Raw genomic sequence first — 23,720 nt, 5'->3', positions numbered from 1 at the left:
GGCAGATAATTGCAAAACATCCGTGTCTATAGCATTCCGGCCTCTTGACACACAACAAATTCCGTTGATGTAAAACAGATGTGAAGTGCAACTAATTACAGTCCGTCGTTACACACACATACATAAAATGACTGAGCAAATTGACCCAGCAAAGTTCTAAATGGTATTAACCTGTTAAGGAGACTCACTGAAAAAATCAATTGATGAAAAACATGGCCAGGAAGACATGTTTGTTCTCAAAATGAAGCAAAATAGTGTAAAACATATTGGAAACCCTCACTACAAAGAGACGTGTCATTCAAGAATAAACTTAAAATGGAAAACAAATCGCCCATTTCTAAGGACAATATGGCTTCCATGACAGCCATTTTGAATTCTTCCTGATTGCACAAATCGATGCTCATGATATCAATCGCTGGATTTTAGGGTCCAGACCTGATCATTCAGTCATCATGTAGGTGGAAGCTTGCAGACTGTAGTGTCAAACAAATATTTTTAATTTAATTTATGTACCAAAAACGACTCATTCCAAATCCTTTTGCTCTCCCTTTGTGTATTGAGTGCTCTGTTCCACCCATCTATATTAGCACTACGACTACCATAATTCTGTGTTAAAGTATGGGACTACTGATGACCTTAACCTTCACAAGAAATAGGGCCCAACATGTCAGCAAAGCGGGGAGGAAAATTGGGGGGAGCATATTTTGTCAAAAATCTGATAAGTTTTTACAATTTATAATTCTGACGTGTGAAACTATGCATTAAAACCATTTGTATCTATTTACGTTTATTGGTCGTGATATCTGAATAATCGGCAATGCATCATAGTTTTAACATTTCATAAAATTACGATGCCATGAAATGTATTATTCAAATCTGCAAGATTATGTGATATTTGCGGTTGACTAACTGTATAATGCCTATATAAATAACTAATACTGTGATTTCACACGTCTATCAACTGACTGGAATATTTCAAACACAACGAAGCAGTTATTTGACCTATTTCTCCATCTCAGTAAACTGGCCTTCATCTTCTCATGCTCCTCTGAAGCAAGTTGATGATAGACTAAATACTTGATTACATTATGTAACATAAATATTTCATAAGGAAACATATATGATTACAATCATTGAATAATCAATTCCACAGCCAGTTATTACAGTGAATATTCAGACAGAGAAGAGGCGTTAATGATAATAGTACTTATCACTTGAAAAACTCCATACCCATACCCTGCTGAAGGCATAGTGACGATGATGGCGAAAATCAGAGAGCACGGAACTCTTACCATCTTATCATTAATGGTTGGGGATAGGATTCATAGCAACATTCCAAATCTGTGCCTCCTGTGGGTCTGTGGTTGGTAGAATTGTGTCTGGCCCAAAGTTTCAGAAACTAGTATGGGTCCCTGGGACGTACAATAATTAATTTTCGATTTGTGACAAAATCGGGTGAATTTTTATTGAATGAGGGCTGGAAGAGTTTACTCAGGTCTAGCAACTTTTAAAGTCTTTTAGTCTTTTAGCCAGATCCAAAGCCATCACAGCACTATGTCAGTCGTAATCCTATGATAAACTATCTTGTTAGATGGCTCGTAATGCTACGAATGATTCATGGATCGGGACCCTGATGGCAGCCTGGTATTCATCTTATTTCAAACATTGATTGGTCATATTTCAGTCATACCATTAGTTGTTAATGGATGGACCTTCTCTGATGATGTCCTGCTTCATATTCTTCCATAAGTGAAGATCCAGGTTAGAATTGGTCTTCAGCATGTTTGGACGAAGCGACTAAGGGAATCAGGTGGTCAGGCTCACTGATTTGGTTGACACATGTCATCGTATCCCATTTGCGAAGATTGATGCTCATGCTATTGATCACTGGATTGTCTGGTGATACGATTATTTACAGACAGCAGTCATATAGCTGGAATATTGCTGAGTGCAGCGCGAACAGAACAACCAACCAACCAATTTCTACCATCTACCATAATATCGATTATACGGTATCTGAATGTCTTACACACATGAAATGATTCCCTGTACAGAAACAAGCAGTATAGAGTCACTCAAGGAAAGAATGTCACAACCCTATGTCTTCTATAATGATCAGCAGATCCGATTCATGTTACCTGATGCTTATTCAGGGCTCAGATTTGAGGTCTACTGACCCTGAACCTGTATAGCAAACCCTTCTGATACGTGTTGAGTAAAAAGACGCTCAGCTGTCAGAGGATACTTGTACATGTCAAGGAATGTCATTACACTCACAGTGGATTTTTAATCAAGCATGTCCCTGTGCTAATTAATACATTGCACTAATTGAATGCTAGAATCACAGGCTCAAATGCCTTGCAACCAGGATACAAAATAATCCAACACAAGACTATCTGTGAGATCATGCATTACACATACTTAGGGCCAGTATATGGTGAAGTGAGGCCCCGAACACTGAACCTACCAGCAAAGTAAGCCAGACAATTAAGATAAAAGAAATTCAGCCTGGGCTGTAGATAGAAGCTATAATTGAATCTGGCATGCAGTAAGTGACAAGACTGCTGTTTACAGCTGGATCAGATATTCTGGTACTGGATGTAGCCAACTCATTCAGACCATGTACTTGAAGATAGCCCTTGATGAAAACACGACACACATATATTGATTGGCTGTATACTCATCCGATAACCCTAAACACATTCAGCTTACCTGCACTCACAATAATTGTATAAACAATATATGACTGCAGACAATGTATAACTGAAGACACAATGTGTAACTATACAAACCATGTATAACTGTAGACAATGTGTAAGTATACACTATGTATAACTGTAGACAATGTGTAACTATACAAACCATGTATAACTGTAGACAATGTGTAACTATACACTACACACCATGTAACTGTAGACAATGTGTAACTATACAAACCATGTATAACTGTAGACAATGTGTAACTATACAAACCATGTATAACTGTAGACAATGTGTAACTATACAAACCATGTATAACTGTAGACAATGTAACTAACATGTATAACTGTAGACCATGTGTATAACCATGTATAACTGTAGACAACCATAACTATAACTGTAGACAATGTGTAACTATACAAACCATGTATAACTGTAGACAATGTGTAACTATACAAACCATGTATAACTGTAGACAATGTGTAATGTATACACTATGTATAACTGTAGACAATGTGTAACTATACAAACCATGTATAACTGTAGACAATGTGTAACTATACACACCATGTATAACTGTAGACAATGTGTAACTATACAAACCATGTATAACTGTAGACAATGTGTAACTATACAAACCATGTATAACTGTAGACAATAACTGTAGATGTGTAACTATACAAACCATGTATAACTGTAGACAATGTGTAACTATACAAACCATGTATAACTGTAGACAATGTGTAACTATACACCATGTATAACTGTAGACAATGTGTAACCCATGTATAACTGTAGACAACCATGTATAACTGTAGACAATGTGTAACTATACACACCATGTATAACTGTAGACAATGTGTAACTATACAAACCATGTATAACTGTAGACAATGTGTAACTATACAAACCATGTATAACTGTAGACAATGTGTAACTATACAAACCATGTATAACTGTAGACAATGTGTAACTATACAAACCATGTATAACTGTAGACAATGTGTAACTATACAAACCATGTATAACTGTAGACAATGTGTAACTATACAAACCATGTATAACTGTAGACAATGTGTATACAAACCATGTATAACTGTAGACAATGTGTAACTATACAAACCATGTATAACTGTAGACAATGTGTAACTATACAAACCATGTATAACTGTAGACAATGTGTAACTATACACACCATGTATAACTGTAGACAATGTGTAACTATACAAACCATGTATAACTGTAGACACCATGTGTAGACAACTACTATACAAACCATGTATAACTGTAGACAATGTGTAACTATACAAACCATGTATAACTGTAGACAATGTGTAACTATACAAACCATGTATAATGTATGTATAACTGTAGACAATGTGTAACTATACATAACTATGTATAACTGTAGACAATGTGTAACTATACAAACCATGTATAACTGTAGACAATGTGTAAGCATACACTATGTATAACTGTAGACAATGTGTAAGTATACACTATGTATAACTGTAGACAATGTGTAAGTATACACTATGTATAACTGTAGACAATGTGTAAGTATACACTATGTATAACTGTAGACAATGTGTAACTATAGACAATGTGTAGACAATGTGTACACAAACCATGTATAACTGTAGACAATGTGTAACTATACAAACCATGTATAATGTAGACTGTAAGACAATGTGTAACAATGTACTATACAAACCATGTATAACTGTAGACAATGTGTAACTATACAAACCATGTATAACTGTAGACAATGTGTAAGTATACACTATGTATAACTGTAGACAATGTGTGACTATACAAACCATGTATAACTGTAGACAATGTGTAACTATACAAACCATGTATAACTGTAGACAATGTGTAACTATACAAACCATGTATAACTGTAGACAATGTGTAAGTATACACTATGTATAACTGTAGACAATGTGTAACTATACATAACTGTAGACATGTACACTATGTATAACTGTAGACAATATATAATAAGACAATGTAAAACTGTTCAATGTATACAACTTCAAATGCACTGTGTAACTGTACGCACAATCTATACACAACACACACAGTATAACATCAACACTATTTAAAAATCCCAACTGTTTGTCAGTGCATGGAGCCATCTCTGTACAAACTCCAAACCTCTGACACTAATAATACTAACTTTCCCTAGCTGCAACACGAACGACAACAAGAAAATCAAAATCATGACAGAAGGACTATACACTGGCTGGTCCATCCAGGAGCATTCTTGTGTCACTGGGGTCCATTATCATGTTACAAATGTTTGAATCATTGCAGATCCTCTTCGGCAAAGTTGAAGCATTCAGAACTGCTTCAGAATCAAAGCCCTGAAATGCTACTTGTGAAAGAGAATTCCAGTCCACGGATATTTCCTTGTCCCCTGAATTGCTACAAGTCAAAGAAGACTCCCTTCCGTGGATATTTCCTTGTCCCCGGCACAATTAAGTTGTCTCGGGCAAGCGGACCAGCATGAATTTTGGAAGTGCTTCAGAATCAAGCCCTCAAATGCTATGAGTCACAGAAGACTCCCTTCCATGGATATTTCCATGTCCCCAGCAGAATAAAGTTGTCTCGGGCAAGCGGACCAGCATGAATTTAGAATTGGCTCAGAATCAAACCCTGAAATGCTACGAGTCAAAGAGGACTCCCTTTTGTGGATATTTCCATGTCCCCATCACAATTTAGTTGTCCTGGGCAAGTCGACAAGTGTGAATTTGGACATCTGCATGCAACATTAGACTGACAACAAGTTCCATATTACAAAACCAACACTTACCTATAGGTTCCTGGAAACCTGAGTCCACACTCCCCTTGTAGTGCCTGTCTCCAACTATAACAGAGAAACACCAGTGAGTCAGTCAGGCAGGTTTTGTCATTCTTTTGGTACTATTATAGATAGCCCGATGGTTGCAACAGGCCACTCTCTAACTACACTATACAGTTCCATCCCAAGTGAGCACTCAAGATGTCAGTACTAGACCCCAGTTCTGGTGAAACCTGAGTGAGTGAGTGAGTGAGTGAGTGATAGACAGAGTGAGTGAGTGTGTGAGTGAGTGAGTGTCCTCAATAGTAACTGGTGAGCGAGTGAGTAATGACCCTTATCTGCCTGATCTCATGAAAAGGTATTTACAGAACATACAGCATGTGAACTTGACATATTTAGACATTTTTATACATTAAAATAGATGTTTGATAATGCAAGACACAAGTGATCCAACACATTGCTGCCATCTCAGCACAGTTTTTCTTCAACACATAAAACAAACCTCCCTGTTGTTCATCCACAAATCCATATCCAGCACAATGGCCACAGGTCCATGAATATCAGTGACAGTAGGTACATTAGTTTTACATATGGGCATTTCCTATAATCTGAGTTTCTCTCACAATCTTTGCACAGTTCATTAAAATATTCTTCCTATTACAAGATAATAATAAATTGAATTTACTTACATAAGGGTTATTCCGAAAAAAATAAATAGGTGTATATTCGATAGTATGGCAGTAAAATATGGGCAAATCGATATAAAGTGCTACTCATCTTCAATCATTCCCAGTATACACAATTTACCGAGTCGATTACAAAGAGCAACACCACATCGTCTTCAAACATTCATCATTAATGGCAGTTACCGGAGTCTTGATAAACATAAAAGTCGTCAATATTCACTGTAACTGAACATGAATAATTCTCAGCTGCTAACAGTGATTCATATTTTTTATCTGGCTGTAGTTTTCTTGAATCACAAAGTTTTGAATGCAAGTCTTTCTGATTAGTCTCCTATTATTTGTATAAAGTTGTTTAAAAATAGCATTAACCAGCCATGGGCAGTATTTCAGTTATACCATAGGAGTTGAGTCAGAACGCTGGAGTAAGCCTGAAGTGATATGAGTAATAGATGCATGCTGCTGAGACAGTGACACAGGCAAACCAAAACTCTGAACCCAGACCAGCATATACCTGCAGGATTACAGTGAATATAGCTTCTACAGCTGATTGAGTGAGTGAGTGAGTGCCAGTCAGGTCAGTGAGTGAGTGAGTAAGGTCAGTCAGTCAGGTCAGTGAGTAAGGTCAGTCAGTCAGGTCAGACAGTGAGCAAGTCAGTCAGTCAGTCAGTCAGTCACAGTCAGTCAGTCACAGTCAGTCACAGTCAGTCAGTCAATCACAGTCAGTCAGTCACTCAGTCAGTCAGACAGTGAGCGAGTCAGTCAGTCAGTCAGTTAGACAGTGAGCGAGTCAGTCAGTCAGTTAGACTGTGAGCGAGTCAGTCAGTCAGTCAGTCAGTCAGTCAGTCAGTCAGTCACAGTCAGTCAGTCAGTCAGTCAGTCAGTCAGTCAGTCAGTAGGTCAGACACTGGAACTCAAGAAATGGTCTTCACACATTGTACCCCTACAGGGATCTGAACCAGGTCTTCAGCATGATGAAAAATGCTTGAACCACTAGGCTACCCCAGTACAAACAAGGTTACATGACATTCAGCTATCAGTGACCGATAATTTGGAGCGTACAGGGACAGTTCACAGATAGTTCAATTAATATACAACACCAGACGTAAGTACTCGTGACCTTTAACAAAATCAAACCTTTAGCAGAAATTATCTACTCAGTAAATAACATCTGACAGAAGAGATTCACCACATTACCAAATAAAATCTAAAAGTTTAATCTTCAAAATATGTGATGGAAAGGTCAAAGCATGAATAAGCTTGCACAATATTGCTGGTTGGAAGGGCACACAGACTAGGTGAGGTGAAATGGGATTTAACATCATACTTAAGAATATTTCGCTCATATGACACCACGCATGCATGTGTATGCATGCTGCTTGTACTAGCTCAGACTTAAGCTGGTTTTATAGTGCTAGCTCACTGAGATACCATGCCGCAGTTAAGCATGAATACCTCATGAATACCCGACACAGACTCAGGCTGGGACCAACAAGTACCATATTTTAACGCCCTTTTGTTGAAACGGGGCCCGGGATCGAACCCACAACCTCCCGCAACCTTCACCTCTCGGCACACAGACTAACTTGCCACTGCTTAGGCTAGTCCATTGTAGAAAGATTGGAAGCTGAACGTATTTCCTTATCATAAATATCTCAGTTAGGAATACAAATTGTCTCAAATGAGAATAATACACATTATTTTCATTAATATATGATAATTACAGTAAGTGAGTGAGTGAGTTTAGTTTTACGCCGCTTTTGGCAATATTCAGAGCTACAGATAACTTTTTGGGTCATTGTGTTATGTACTCGCTTGTGTTCATCTCAATTGGGTATCCTAATTTTCTTTTGAGTAACCAAATAAATTGTACTCACCTCACTCAAACTCAATTGGGTATTTTGCCATTTCCATTAATTGTAAAAATATAATAAAGTTTAAATGTTACTGTTTGTTATTTATATTTGATCTGTAATATGATAAACGATAAGAAAGACTGCAAGTTGTCAAGTTCATGTCCTGAAATAGAACCTCTTCACTTATTTTATCTATCCACTGGTACTCAAGCTAAGATTTGACATGTTTGTGTGTACGCATGTAAGATCACATTTATTGGGTATTTACAAAAATTCAAGCGTACCTATACGCAATAGACTTAATAGGAATTGAGTTTTCACATAAATATTTGCGTAATTTACTCAGATACGCAGCTTATCAGTACCTCTGAATATTCCAGCAATATCACAGCAGGGGACACTAGAAATGATATCATTACAACAAGGAAACACGAGGTTTAATCTCTCCATGATTTTTATTCTTTAAATAATCAACGATGTGGTATTTTTATTCAATAGATTTATGTTAGAAATGGCATACAAATACAGTGAGTGAGTGAGTAGGGTTAATGCCACTTTGAACATTGTTCCATTTATATCAAGGTGTGTCAGCTTAATGTGTGATGTGCATTGTGGGCCTGAGAGGTTTATCATCCAAGCATGGGCACAGTGTTGACTAACTGCGAAACATACCACAAAGTGAACCACCTTATTTGTCACATAATGACACTTTGTCAAGTATTACATTAAGTTGTTGACTTACAGGCTTCAACTTCTTAAACGTTTTGGTGCAGTTGATAGTACCCTCAATATTTGAGTGAGTGAGTAAGTGAGACAGGGAGTTGGGTTTTACGCCGCTTTTAGCAATATTCCAGCAATATCAGGGCAGTGGACATCAGAAATGGGCTTCACACATTGTACCCATGTGGGGAATTGAATCAAAATCGAAATCTATTAGTCAACTGTAGTTGTTGTTGGAATATGGAACTACAAACACATTTCCTATTAAATTAAACCTTTTTCATATGCTTCCAAAGAATTTATAACTTATTAGGAATTAATCAAGAAACGCAAGGAATGTACCACATTAATATACTTTATTTCTTTCTTTACTGGTTGTTTTAGTTTAATGTGACACCCTGCATTTTTATAGGTATACAAGTGTAAGTGGTCAAACATGGACCAGACAATCCAGTGATTGATATTGTTAATGAGTGATGCCATCGGAGCATTATGAGGTGAGGTGAAATTGGGTTTAACGTCGTGCTTGAGAATATTTTGCTCATATGACGACGTGCATGCGTGTGTATGTGCGGCTGCTTGTACTAGCCCAGACTGAAGCTGGTTTTATAGTGCCAACCCACTGAGATACCACGCCGCAGTGAAGCATGAATGCCCCACTCAGACACATTATACTGACTCCGAGCCGACCAGTCCTTGTTGTACCCATTAATGCCGAGCGCCAGGCAGGGACCAACAAGTACCATATTTTAACGTCTTTTGGTATGACGCGTTCGGGGATCAGACCCGCAACCTTCCGCTCTCCGGGCGGACGCTCTAACCACTACACTACGGAGGCAGTCCTCGGAGCATGATGACAACCTTGCCTACAAACAAAAGTATAATTGAGACCGATTCTAACTGCAATTCCCACAGGGTTTATAACAGTAAAGATTCTTTTAGTCATGAGCTGGCAGGCATGAATAATACATATACTCAAAATCAAAAGGAATAGGACATTCATGATACTGTGAATTTTTTTATCTTTAGTCAAACCGTCAGCGCCAAACATGTCATGTTAGAAGGTCCTGGAGACAAGGGGGTGCAAGATAGTAGTCATTATAATTTCAGGTTGGTAAAAGCATTGCAAACTGGAATCTGAAATCTGAAAATGTCTCTACGTGAATACAGATCATCTGTGTGTAGGAAACACGGGATGACAGGTTCGGTTTTACTGCTGTACTTCATGTTTTGCAAATACCAAACACAGACCGGCTCTGTTTTATCATAATAACATTTATAAAAAAAACTAGGGTCAGCTAAAAATATCCATAAGCGGAAATATCGCTGATGGGTAAAATTATTAATGATTATCTATATGAATATTGTGTCATCAATAATATCGTACATATTAGCGCTAATTAACTGTTACGTTTACAGTAAGTGTTTGCATCCTTTCTGCACTAAATAACTGTTAGTGCTGGCTTCCATTTGTTCCACTTTGTTGTGTAATTACTTTTGTTGTTTTTACAAGTACATATATATGCTGAGCTCTCTGCCTCATACCATTCATTCACATGATCAAGGAGTAAGGATATACCCCGAAACGTTGTGTCCTCAGAATAAATAAGTTGTAATCCATAAAAACTCTCTACTTTATCGTACATATTGTGATGAGATAAAGTTTTAATATACTCAGACAATACCTCACCCACCAGTAATGAGATATATGTTGATTTCTTTCAAATATTATTGGCATTTGGGATCAAAGTTACCTCTCCAATATTTATCGATTACTTATGGACATAACAATCTGGGTACTGCCCACTTGCTTTGTATTTCGGTTGAAATGTGTACAATGAACTACGATTATAACAAACTAGAATTAATGGTCCTTCAGGTCCCTACAGTTTACTGTAGTTGTTTATGATGTTAATGACTGACTGAGTTTGGTTTTACTCCGCTTTTAGCAATATTCCAGCAATATCACGGCGGGGACAGCAGAAATGGGCTTCACTCATTGTACCCATGTGGGGATCCGAACCTGGGTCTTTGGCGTGACGAGCCAACGCTTTAACCACTAGACTACCCCACCGCCCCTATGATGTTAATGAGATTTTAGCACAATAAATGTTAACAGTAAAGTTTTAATTCAGGGTAAGATATTGTTTAAGGACAAAAATTAGTCATAGTAATTTTAAACAGTATACTCCATTAGGATGCCCTTATAAGATACATAATTCCAAACCAAACATCTCAAAAATATAGATTCTCATTAAGAAGTGAGTGAGTTTTGTTTTATGCCACTTTTAGCAATATTCCAGCAATATCACGGTGGGGACACCAGAAATGGACTTCACACATTGTACCCATGTGGGGACACTTTAACCACAAGGCTACCCAACCACCTCTCATTAAGAGGGCAGTGGGGTAGTCTAGTGGTTAAAGCATTGGCTCGTCACGCCGAAGACCCGGGTTCGAATCCCCACAGGGCGGTGGGGTAGCCTAGTGGTTAAAGCGTTCGCTCGTCACGCCGAAGACCCGGGTTCGATTCCCCACATGGGTACAATGAGTGAAGCCCATTTCTGGTGTCCCTCGCTGTGATATTGCTGGAATATTGCTAAAAGCGGCGTAAAACCAAACTCAGTCAGTCTCATTAAGAAGCATTTCAAACCTAGATTTGGGTGTCTATATAACGTGCATACTTACAGCATCCCATAAATAATAATTTTTCAATTATTCAAACATTAAAAATTGTGCAATTCACTGATACACTGTACAAATATCAATTTCTGAAAGGATATTAATGATGAGTTATCATTCAGCCATTGTTATACATACATAGTTAAAATGTCTCTGATCTGGTAATCAGTCATGATCAAAGCATAAAGGTTGGTGATACCAATGATCACAAAATAAAATTGCCTTCCAAGATGGTAAGGTGATGTTCTCACGATCAGAAATAGCCAAGCATGTTTTTACAAAAAGACGGATTCTAAGAAAAGACACAGGTTAAATATAATATGTAAACGAGTTGAAGCTATCAGGCACAGTTGAGTTAATTAAGCCAGAGATAATCTGCTTTGGTAACAAAATGCTTTGATAAAGCGATGCGAAGCTGTGGTACGATGATGACATTTATGAGTCCGTCTTGAGTTACACAAGCGAGCATTTCAAATATATCTCTGAACTTAACGGTATGAGAAGAAGCCTATGATCTATCGCTTTTTCTGTTTGTGGATACACATTTGTAATAAAAGTATTGTATCATGTGAACAGTAAAATGGATGCCAGTTACACCTTCTGTTACAATCTCATGGGAAACAATGGCGATAACAGACCAGGAGTTCTGGTTATTTGAATAAGTTTTAATCTCTGAAAACATTATTTTTACAGAAACAATAACTCCATTAAAACTGAAAGGGGGCTTTGTGAGGAAAGAGATTCAGAACCCCAGAAAAATCTAGATTTGCTCCATTTAGTTCTTTTGCATAACAAAAAAGGGTGGATGGAAGGGTTTGAATTTGGCTCAGGGATTGTGATGATTATCTAGAATCTTTCACTTCATCCAGTTTGAAGGGTGTGTCCCTTCACATTAAAAATACACATACTGTAAATTAAAACATGTCTCAGCGTGAGTGAAATTCAAAATATTCAAATTTATACACTGCCAAATATTCTTTTGTTTTCTTTACACATTACAGTTAAATATAATCCAATCTGTCAGGTTGTTTTTTTAAGTTTCAAAAGATTTTGTGTTTGGCATTGAAAAAGCTTCTAAAAATAATAAATTTAGACATTAAAGTTAAACAAAAACATTACTCCCACCATTTTCTTTTTTAAATTTTAATGTGAAATGTTTGATAATGAAATAAAAATTCACTCTTCAAAAATTATATACAGACATTCAAGGGAGAGAAGTTTTTAGGTGAGCATCTGTTTTCACAATATTTATTTACACAAAACATCAGATTTCACTTTTCTGTCACAATGTATATATTTCAGGCATCTTATACACTCACGTAACCTTGATTCGTGGATATAAGGGAAGTGCGACGAAATTCATATTTTAAATGCATGATTTCATTTTGTAAACGCACTGATAATTTTATTCATTGTATCAGCAAATTGAAAATACCTAATATTCCACTCATTAATGAAACGTTTGTTTACAGAAGCCATTTGCAATCATCACCCATTCGTGTGCCCACAAAATGTGACGTCACCTTGTTTCGTGGATTACGTAGTCGGTTACTTTATACCACTATGTACGACATCCCACTGCAGTAAGTATTGACCCCAAGGAAAGCAGACAACGAGAAGTGAGAAGGTTGGAGCTAGCGGTATCTTTTTTACTTGACATTTTGTACAAATAAAATTTGGTAATGGTGGTATTAGTGATATGGGGCTATTTATCTCAATGCTGGACAATTATATTTAGTGTACTTGCGTGTAATGCAGAAATTCGGAACTTTTTTGTCAGCCAGGCGTGGCATTGTATTTACATTAAAAGTACTGCTTCGTGACGTCAGTCGATACCTAATTTACGAGCTAGCATGATAATTTCCGCGATCCACGAATCAAGGTTATCCACGAATTTAGGTTACAGTTCTGTATAAATTACAACTATTTCAACTATAATGACTTTGACTAAATCAGGAGATAAAGAGACTATCATGTGAACGTGGACATAACCAGAAAACTATCCAACCTCAGATCTGATCAGAAAAAAATTTACACACACATGCATGCACACACACTGTTAAAGAACACCCACAATTGGTAGCCTCACTGTCATAATATCCAACAGGTCTGACTTATACCAGGGTATGAAACTCCCAAACATTAAAACTTGCCAGCCCTGACCAGAACGTACCTGCCCACAAAATATCTTCATATACATGTCTAAATTTTCACCTGACCGTCACGCAGGTAAATTTGAGAATCTGCAGTCCGTGTTGAAAATAACACGTCCCGGGCAGGCAGGTATTTCGACCGCTGCCAACACTCTATAATCATATGAAAGACTGTGTGTTCCTTAACTCCGATTTCTTTAGAGTAACATTACAAACTTTACATGTTCTATATTCAGCAAGAGTGTTGAACAGCTCCTTTCATTCCAAGAATTATAAAAAAAAATGTCATTAAAAAATATATTTAAAAAACAATAAATTCATATTTACTTTTGCATGTTTAGTCAGCTGTAAATTTTCTTTTCTTCTACATACGACACAAAAAGATAGAAACAAACAAAACAACTATCACGGAAAATGTGGAGCAGACGAGCATGCTGGGATACCAGGGCTCCTACAAGCAAACATCACACAACTACTACATTTAATCATCAAATGTATCAACAGATCCCTGATCGAGAATATTTCACACTCCAGCCACGCTAACATCCCATAATCACTCGCACATAAAACATTCCGTTTCTATGGTTACGATCAATTTGCACCTACGAAATTATTCTTTGAAGTACTAATTAGAGCAATTTTGGTATACATAACACACTATACCAGCGGCCTGGTTCTCGTACTGGATATACACTTGTACCTAGTCCTTTCTGGTTCAAGGCTTAGTACCAAATCAATGTTTCTAACAAGAGAGGTCAAATATGCCAGAAATCTTACTTAGCGAAAGGTATTACATGAATGGTTAATGGCTGCCAGAAAATGAAGGATCTTCTTCACAACACTGTAATGTTATCCACAGCTAAGAAAGCAGGAAATAAAACATAACCTATTAAATAATGTCAAAACAGGAAGTTGCCAAATTATCAGAATTATGAAAGAGCTGTGCGATCTTTTAATGAACTAACCAGCTCAAATAAGCTGTTACTATTTTAACATTCACATCTCTTTCATCAACACTCCTGAGAGCATCTGTCTGTCTATCTGTCTATCTGTCTGTCTGTCTGTCTGTCTGTCTGTCTGTTATACACTGCAACCAAGACTATTCCAGGTCTGAAAAATGTCTGGATGAGTCAATCGAGCAGCTATCTACAAAGTCATTATGTCACAATAACACACAATAGACAAAGGAACAGAGTTTTTAGCTGCCCATCCATTTTCTTGCTTTTTTCTCTTTGGTGAGTTGGTTTTACGCTGCTTTTAGCAATAATCCAGCAATGTCATGGTGTGAGACAACAGAAATGGACCCAGCTATTGTACTCATGTGGGGAAATTGAAACCAGGTCTTTTAAAAAATATATGTTAATTTCATATCTTTTTGACGTTTACACATTTTCTTTATATAATTGTCATTTTCTAATTGACATGTTCATATTGTTTAACCCCCTTGCGTTTGCTTTGGCATCTATTTAACACATCTTAATATCTTTTTGTGGAAATAATGTTTCGTTTTAATGGACATGCTTTTAATTCTGTGTCCTGTTATTTTAGTTTAGAGATGCATTGGACAAGAAAGATGATTCTAGCATCTGTTCTAAACATTTTCATATTTCTTAATATTAAGATACTCTGAAATAAAGGAATATTCAATAATGATATACAGAAGAAAACAAAATGGTCCTGGTAATTTGACATTTTGTCAATTAAAACATAAAACACACAAAACAGGTATGTCTTTGTATCAGCCAACTTGCTCTATGTCTGTCAAACACCTGACACCTGATTAAAGTGAGTGAGTGAGTTATTTTTACGCCGCACTCAGCAATATTCCAGCTATATGGCTGCGGTCTGTAAATATCGAGTCTGGAACAGACAATCCAGTGATCAACAGCATGAGCATCGATCTGTGCAATTGGGAACCGATGACATGTGTCATAAAACACAATACTATTTTTTCAGGTATAGTCCTTTCCAAATTCAGGTTTGTGGTATTTCAGCTCTTAAAATGTTAATAGTTTGACAGAGGGCTAAAACAGATAAAAAAAACTTTGAAGGTAACTCAAAATTGTAAATTCAGGTAATTTTAAAATTGCAAAATCAGGCAGCTATAAAATTGTAAAATTAAGTAGCTTTAAGACTGCAAAATCGGTAGCTTTAAAATTGCGAAATCAGGTAGCCTTAAAACTGTAAAACCAGGTAGCTTTAAAATTGCAAAATCGGGTAACTTTAAAATTGTAAATTCAGGTGAGCTAAAAATTGTAAAATCAAGTGAGCTAAAAATCCCACCGATGACACAAACTGCTTGCATGACACAGTTTAACCAATGACATTAAGATATCGATGAGTTCACTCTCCACCACCCAACTTATAGCCAGTGAGCTAACACATCACTTATCCATGTAGCCCACGGAATTTGTTGAGACACTGCCAAGAAAAATGTTTTCGGGCACTTTTACCACAAAATGTAACCATGTTTCCGATCGATTGGATTTTCATCAGCGACCTATCACCCTACCCACTAGCCCATCTTGGTCGGGGAGAAAAATGTGTCCCTAAGCTGTAATCACGAATTCAGAAATAGCAACGGCCACCTAAACATAGCAACCACAGGACGGAAATAGCTCTCCTGCCTCTGCAGTTAACACCAGCAACCTCTCACTCACATTGGTAGTTGTTGGACGTCATTTTCTCTCTTGATGTCGTCCTGGCCTCGTCGTTGGCGGCAGTAACAGCACTAACGTAGTGACTCTGGGGGACCTCTTTCACTTCACCAACATCTTGGGCATATTGGGCAATGGCACCAGGGGCTGATCTGCAAATAGATTCCAGTACTGACTTGAGAGCCTGTCTAGAGGAGTCCTATATTATAGATTATCTGGCCCCAGCCACCACCGGCTACTGCTCAGATTAGTTCTGGCATCGGTGGAGGAGGAGGAGGAGGAACGTGGACCAGAAAACAAAATATGTTTGCCCTTCCTTCCGCAGGAGGTAGTCTCAGACAGAACCAGTTCAGCAAGACAGAATAGCATGTAAAATAATGTATACTTTTCACACTGAACTGACCTTAAACTATGAGAAAAGTTATTGATGTTGAATTGACTGATGAAGAATGAACCTCATGGCTATTCTCTGATGAGTGAGTTTGGTTTTACACCACTTTTAGCAATATTCCAGCAATATCACGACGGGGACACCAGAAATGTGTTTGTTGCTAAAAAACAGACATTCAAGTATTCCATCCCTCCCACCACCAATAGCATTGCAGTAAAAGTGAGTGAGTGAGTGAGTGAGTTGAGTGAGTGAGTGTGTGAGTGAGTTAGCTAGTTAGTTAAGTTTAGTTTTATGCCACTTTTAGCAATATTCCAGCAATATAACTCTGGGGACACCAGAAATGATCTTCACACATTGTACCCATGTGGGGAATCGAACCAGATCTTCGGCTAGGAGCAAATGCTTCAACCACTACCCCACTGCCCCGCTGTAAAAGAGCAGGCACTCCTCCCCAGAAATACTGTCTGATATCATGCCACAAATCAATCAACCATCATTCTTTCAGAGCATTAAAGAAAGTTTCTTCTGATTAAAGCAGGACTAATATCAGGTATCAAATCCATTTGATACCTCCAAATTAAAAATTCTTTAGACACAAAAAATATGAATATGGATACATTGATCTTCTGATGACTTAGTCTTGACAATGGCTAAAGCTCTCAGATCCAAATTGAAATCCGAGGTATCTGTCTGCAGTCAGACAAAGTTGAATTTCAAAACACAGCAGGTCTATATCATAATTCTCCAGAGTAGGTGAGGTGAGGTGAAATTGGGTTTTACGTCGTGCTTGAGAATATTTCGCTCATATGACGATGTGCATGCGTGTGTATGTGTATGTGCGGCTGCTTGTACTAGCCCAGACTTAAGCTGGTTTTATAGTGCTAGCCAACTGAGATACCATGTTGCAGTGAAGCATGAATATCCCACTCAAACACATTATACTGACTCCGAGCCGACCAGTCCTTGTTGTACCCATTAATGCCGAGAGCCAGGCAGGGACCAACAAGTACCATATTTTAACGTCTTTTGGTATGACACGGTTGGGGATCGAACCCGCGACCTTCCGCTCTTTCTGGGCGGACGCTCTAACCACTACACCACGGAGGCGGTTTCTCAAGAGTATGTCTCCATTCTATAACAATATACCTTGAGCCATTTGTAAATATGGTCAGGTTGCAGAATGTTGGTGACTGGTAGCCGCATGGTTAAAGCATTGGTTTGATGTAGCAAAACCCCATGTTCGAAGCCAGTATGCAAAATAGCTGCTGTCCCGCTAGCCTGTGGCTAGTAAAAATCCAGTTGGGCCAGTAAATCTCAACAGTCACTGGCCCGAATGGCTAATGAATTTTCATGGGGTCATTTTGTTAATATATCACTCTCCGACTTGTTAAGCAATAATACACTTATAAATCATGCAAGATTATGGCCTGATAAAAATGTTCAGCATATCAGCAGCTTAATGATGAAACATGTGGCATGCCCACAATATCTTATCTTATTCTAATCTATTTTTGTAATCTTTTGCTTATTTTCTATTTTCTACATTCAAATTTCAGGCTTGTGAATCATTTAGTGAGCTAGTAACTTTCAGGCATAGCTAGCAATATTTGGAAACTACTTCGCACACTGTAAAGCCCTGTTCTGGTGTCCTCTGCTATCATAGTGCTTGAATATTGCTATAAGCAGCTTAAAACCAATCTCACTCACTCACTCACTCCAAACTCAGTTTCTTTTATCAGTAATTTATCACAAAGATTCTAATCTGAACCAGCAAGAAAATGTCTCTCCTGAATGTGGGCTGCATCCTGATTAACAGTGTCCTTGATACATTGAATCAAATCAGAAATTAATAAACCTTAAGTCTAAACATATGTCATCTTCAGTATAAAGTCAAGGAAAAAACCCTAATGTAAGACAAGATGAATCCTGGTAATGTAGATGATTGTTTCAGTCATGAAAGTAGTTTGATTGGATAGCTATTTATAGCATTGTGCAATTCGAACCAGACTCCTAATGACTCCAGCTACTCATCATGACAGAATGGAAACATAACACAGTGGATGATCAAGGGTCTATCAATGTTTTAGTGGACCCATGGAGATCCAGGTTAGAATTGATCTTCAGCAACCCATGCTTGTTGTAAGAGGCCACTAATGGGATAGGGTGGTCGTTGACTTGGTTGGTCATCTTATCCAAATTGCACAGATCGATGCTCATGCTGTTGATCACTGAATTGTCTGGTCCAGACTCGATTATTTACAGACCACCGCCATACAGCTGGAATATTGCTGAGTGCAGCATTAAACAACAACCAATCCAATCCAATCTTAGTGTTCAAAATAAACAAACCAATGGGGTACCTGCAGAAAGGACTGACTGAGTTTAGTTTTACGCCGCTTTTAGCAATATTCCAGCAATATCACGGTGTGGAATACCAAGAATGGGCTTCACACATTGTGCCCATATAGGGAATCGAACCCGGGTCTTCGGCGTGACGAGCCAACACTTTAACCACTAGGCTCCACCACCACTAGGCTCCACCACCGCTCCCCCTGCAGAAAGGAAGTGTTTGTTATGTATCTTCAGCCCAAGATACTGTTTCATTATTAACGGGAGGATTAACAACACTACAACAGTGGGCTCCATGGCATTCATCCCAAAGTTGCAACACTGACTGTAATCAGTGAGATATATCAGGGCACCCATGAAGCGAATCTTCAAATCAATCAATGATATCACCAAACAAAGATCAATATTTCAAAATGAATCAATAAATCCCTCTCTACTTTGCAAGTGCCATTGCTTCTTGATTGTTTCGATGAAATGTTCAGAAACATGGAGATAGTGAAATGTTTAGCAATATGCCAACATTGCCAGGGGACACCAGAATCAGACCACAACGAGGAAGATGTGAATAAGTGAGCTAAATTTAACATCATTATTTGTTCAAGTCAGTATCAACAGCTAAGACTGTGCCATATTGCTGGTATATGCAATACACTTAGAAATGATATTTTTGCAATATTGTTTTCTGTGTTATAATTTTGGGTAAAAACTATGACAAATTCGTTATTTTCTGTATAGGTAACCTAAAATCAGAACTTCAAACACAAATGATGTTTCCCTAATAGGTGAGGTGAGGTGAAATGGGGTTTAACGTCGTACTTAAGAGTATGACGATGTGCATGCGTGTGTATGTGTGGCTGCTTGTACTAACCCAGACTTAAGCTAGTGTTATAGTGCTAGCTCACTGAGATACCATGCCGCAGTTAAGCATGAATACCCTACTCTAACACATTATGCTGACTCCGAGCCGACCAGTTCTCGTACCTATTAATGCCGAGCGCCAGGGATGGGCCAACAAGTACCATATTTTAACGTCTTTTGGTATGACGCGGTCGGGGATCGAACCCGCGACCTTCCGCTCTCCTGTTTCCTTTAGAAAACTGATTCATAAAACAGTAAAAACAGTGAAGATACTTTCTTTCACGTTATTACCTCCCTTTTATAGATAACCACAAACCTCACTTCCAAAACACAGTTAGACACTGTAATACTTACTTTAATATGTATAAAAATAGGATCTGCAAGGACAGACAGTGACTATCACATTATGAAGACTTCAGCTCTGAATATAGAGTCAAATGTATCGCAATACAATACCTGTATCATATTTTGTTGCAATACAATTTTTTTCCCAGAACAAGATCTATCAAATTTTAGATTAAGAGACATAGTGAAATCGGCTCACTTTACAATGAACATGATGGCATCAGCGCTGGCAAATCTGGGAATGGTAGGATTAAGGTTTTGTTAGTCTGTTGTCTAACCGCTTTTTCACCAATGCTCCAACTATAAGAGACCCGTGAAGATCCGGGGTAGAATAGTTCTTCAGCAACCCATGTGCTTGCCATAAAAGGCGACTATGCTTGTCGTAAGAGGAGACTAACGGGATCGGGTGGTCAGTTTCGCTGACTTGGTTGACACATGTCATCGGTTCCCAATTGCGCAGATCGATGCTCATGCTGTTGATCACTGGATTGTCTGGTCCAGACTCGATTATTTACAGACCGCCGCCATATAGCTGGGATATTGCTGAGTGCAGGTAAAACTAAACTCACTCACTCCAACTATAAGATGGCAGTGTGTAAATTACATGATGAGTCTGGACCGACAATCTACTGACCCAATGATTCAATGATCAACACCAATGGTAGATGATGGCACGCTATCATCAAAGTCATCATGTCTGACCACCATATACAACTGGTCCCTCTGTCAACAAGCACAAGACCAACATCGATCTTCATGTCACGACTTGGACAAAATAGCTGAATAGTTCAAACTCCAAGATTTGTCTATGAAGGGATGTCTTCAACCACCGTCATCCTTTCAACTAATTTAAAATAAGAGTAAAAAAATTCTAAAAAACTTAGATGTCTTTTTGACAAAAAAACCAATCCGGTCATCAGAAACGACATTATGTTTCTAATTTTTTTTAAATTCACCAAGCATATTTTCTGTCATTTCCTTCAAAATGATTTTCTAATAATAAGTGATGGATCGTCGCAACATATCACATACGTACTGTCTGGTTGTTAGCTGTATCCAAGGGTTTTTCATACCTGAGGTGAGGTGAAAGTGGGTTTAACGTCGTGCATGAGAATATTTGTAGCCATGTGACGATGTGCATGCATGTGTATGTGTATGTGCAGCTGCTTGTACTATCTGCCCAGACTGAAGCTGGTTTTATAGTGCTATAACTGAGATACTATGCCAAAGTGAAGCATGAATACCCCACTCAGACACATTATACTGACTCTGAGGCCGACCAGTCCTTGTTGTACCCATTAATGCCAAAAGCCAGGCAGGGACCAACAAGTACCATATTTTAATTCTTTTTCCAAAACTACCAGGTTCAACCAGTACACCTCGGGCAGACACTAACCATGTACTAAAGTTTGGCGGAGTTTTTTCATACCTGAGGATATACACAACCAATGGCATTTATCAAAAAATGGATCACAAAAAATAGAAGTTTTACTGAAATTTCATATCTGCTTTTGTATATGCTAGCTCATATTGTTATTAACAAGCTTTCATTCCCGGTAGCTAATGGAACCCTGGACAAATTAGAGTGTAATTTTTCAAATTCAATGTCGTACAAGCAACTGATAAATTTCCTCAGACTTTAATGCTAAAACTGGATCCTTTATTTCTGAAGTTGTATGTATTCTGAAGAGAAGTAATATAATTCAGCACATACAGAACACATAAGATGACCATGTGGTGTATATTGCCTTAAACCCTTACGAAGGCCCGTGTAGAGAATCAACATTTATTAGGTGAAATACAGTACTTCAAAGCAAGAAATAAGAATCCATCAGCAGAAATTATTTCAATAAGAAACACATTGTAGGTCCACTTACATCTCCTTTTAATATAGTTTTATCATCCGAGAACAATCTAGGGTATCCCACGTCTGGCTGGCTCGATAAGCAGACTAGTAAACAGAGGAACTTTGCTGATATATTCGAGTGAGTGAGTGAGTGAGTTTAGTTTTTACCGCGACTCAGATATATTCCAGCTGTATGGCGGAAGTCTGTAAATAATCGAGTCTGGACCAGACAATCCAGTGATCAACAGCATGAGCATCGATCTGCGCAATTGGGAACCGATGACATGTGTCAACCAAGCCAGCGAGCCTGACCACCCGATCCCGTTAGTCAGCCTCTTACGACAAGCATGGGTTACTGAAGGCTCATTCTAACCCGGACCTTCACGGATCAGATATATTCGAGCAGTGACCAAGACTAAGATCCAGAAATTGTACTCAACTTCTACAGTGTGATGAACGATAGCATTAACCATTGGCCTAACAACAGATTCGAAATTCTGATTCTTACCCACAGCCATAGATATAACGACAATACCTGCCCTTGCTTGAAACATGTCTATCACTCAGTAATAAACCTAGCCGTTCTCTGCATCCTGTGTGGACAAAACCAGTCGTCACTACAAACAAAACAGCAAACATCAATCAGTTGATCAGAGGTCGTCCGGAAGGTCAGTTGCAGTCACCACTTCTTGGTCCCTGCCTCTAGAACATCTTCTGAGTGGGGTATTCAAATCCTTATCTCAGTGAGCTAGCACTATAAAACCACATCTGTTCCATACACACGCATGCATATCGCATATGAGTGACAATAGAACATCTTCCAAATCCTTATTGACATCTGTTCCACAAGGCATTGACAATGTACTCTGATTTTTAACACGTGTAAGTGTGATACGTACAGAATATGGGTAGTCTATTGCAATATACTGTTGGCATAGTGATAGTCTATTGCGACCAACTATTGCAATAAATTTTTTCTCCTTGAATTGTCTCATTTGAAGTCATTTCCCAAATGAATGTATAGTTTATATGAAATAATAACAAGTTAAAGTAGTTTCAGTCTCGTTTAATAACTGACAAGAAACTTGAAACCCAGATCAAGTAAACAGTTAAAACATAAACTCAATGAAGCTACAAGTCTGCACCCAGACATCCTGTATTTGCGCTGCCATTTACCAACGGAAGTCAATTACTAAACTATCGATAGTCACACATACTATCCATACATCGATAGTTCGTCGTTTCTACCATCGACTAATGGCTATAGTTCGATGCATCGTTACAGCCCTAGTACAGAACCACTGAGAACCTATCGACTAGTGAGTAAGTATGGTTTTATGCCACTTTACGCAATACTCCAGCAATATCACGGCTGGGGGCAGCAGAAATTGTACACTTGTGGGGAATCGAGCCTGGGTCTTCGGTGTGACGAGCGAACGCTTTTACAACTTGGCTACCCCACCGCACCTGAGTACCTATTGATGGAGATAAGATGCTATATAAAGTCGTTATCATGGTTCTATAGCCTACAGGTGAGCTCCAGCCTTCACTTGGGGATGGTAGGTGCAAGTGAGTCTGTGTGACCCATCAACGAAGGTTATTACAACATCTGCTACCCTAATAACCCACATACAGATCACCCTCATCTGTTCTCGCACATCACAACATGGGTGC

At 38.3% G+C, this 23,720-nt stretch overlaps 1 protein-coding gene across 1 annotated transcript in view; it reads right to left on the bottom strand.

The window, feature by feature from the left end:
* LOC124260583 (histone deacetylase 4-like) overlaps positions 1-23,720 on the bottom strand; it is a 185,138-nt gene that overhangs the window by 141,657 nt on the left and 19,761 nt on the right. Inside the window, 2 exon segments of the mRNA XM_046694906.1 lie at positions 5,519-5,572; positions 16,261-16,409. Of these exon segments, the coding sequence (XP_046550862.1) occupies positions 5,519-5,572; positions 16,261-16,282 (76 nt within the window). The 5' untranslated portion in view covers positions 16,283-16,409.

The sequence above is a fragment of the Haliotis rubra genome, unplaced genomic scaffold (assembly GCF_003918875.1).
Source record: "Haliotis rubra isolate DU_JTF1 unplaced genomic scaffold, ASM391887v1 Scf77, whole genome shotgun sequence".
NCBI classification, from domain to species: domain Eukaryota; kingdom Metazoa; phylum Mollusca; class Gastropoda; order Lepetellida; family Haliotidae; genus Haliotis; species Haliotis rubra.
Note: the sequence above shows the minus strand (reverse complement) of the source record. Positions and strands in the feature narration are given on the sequence as shown.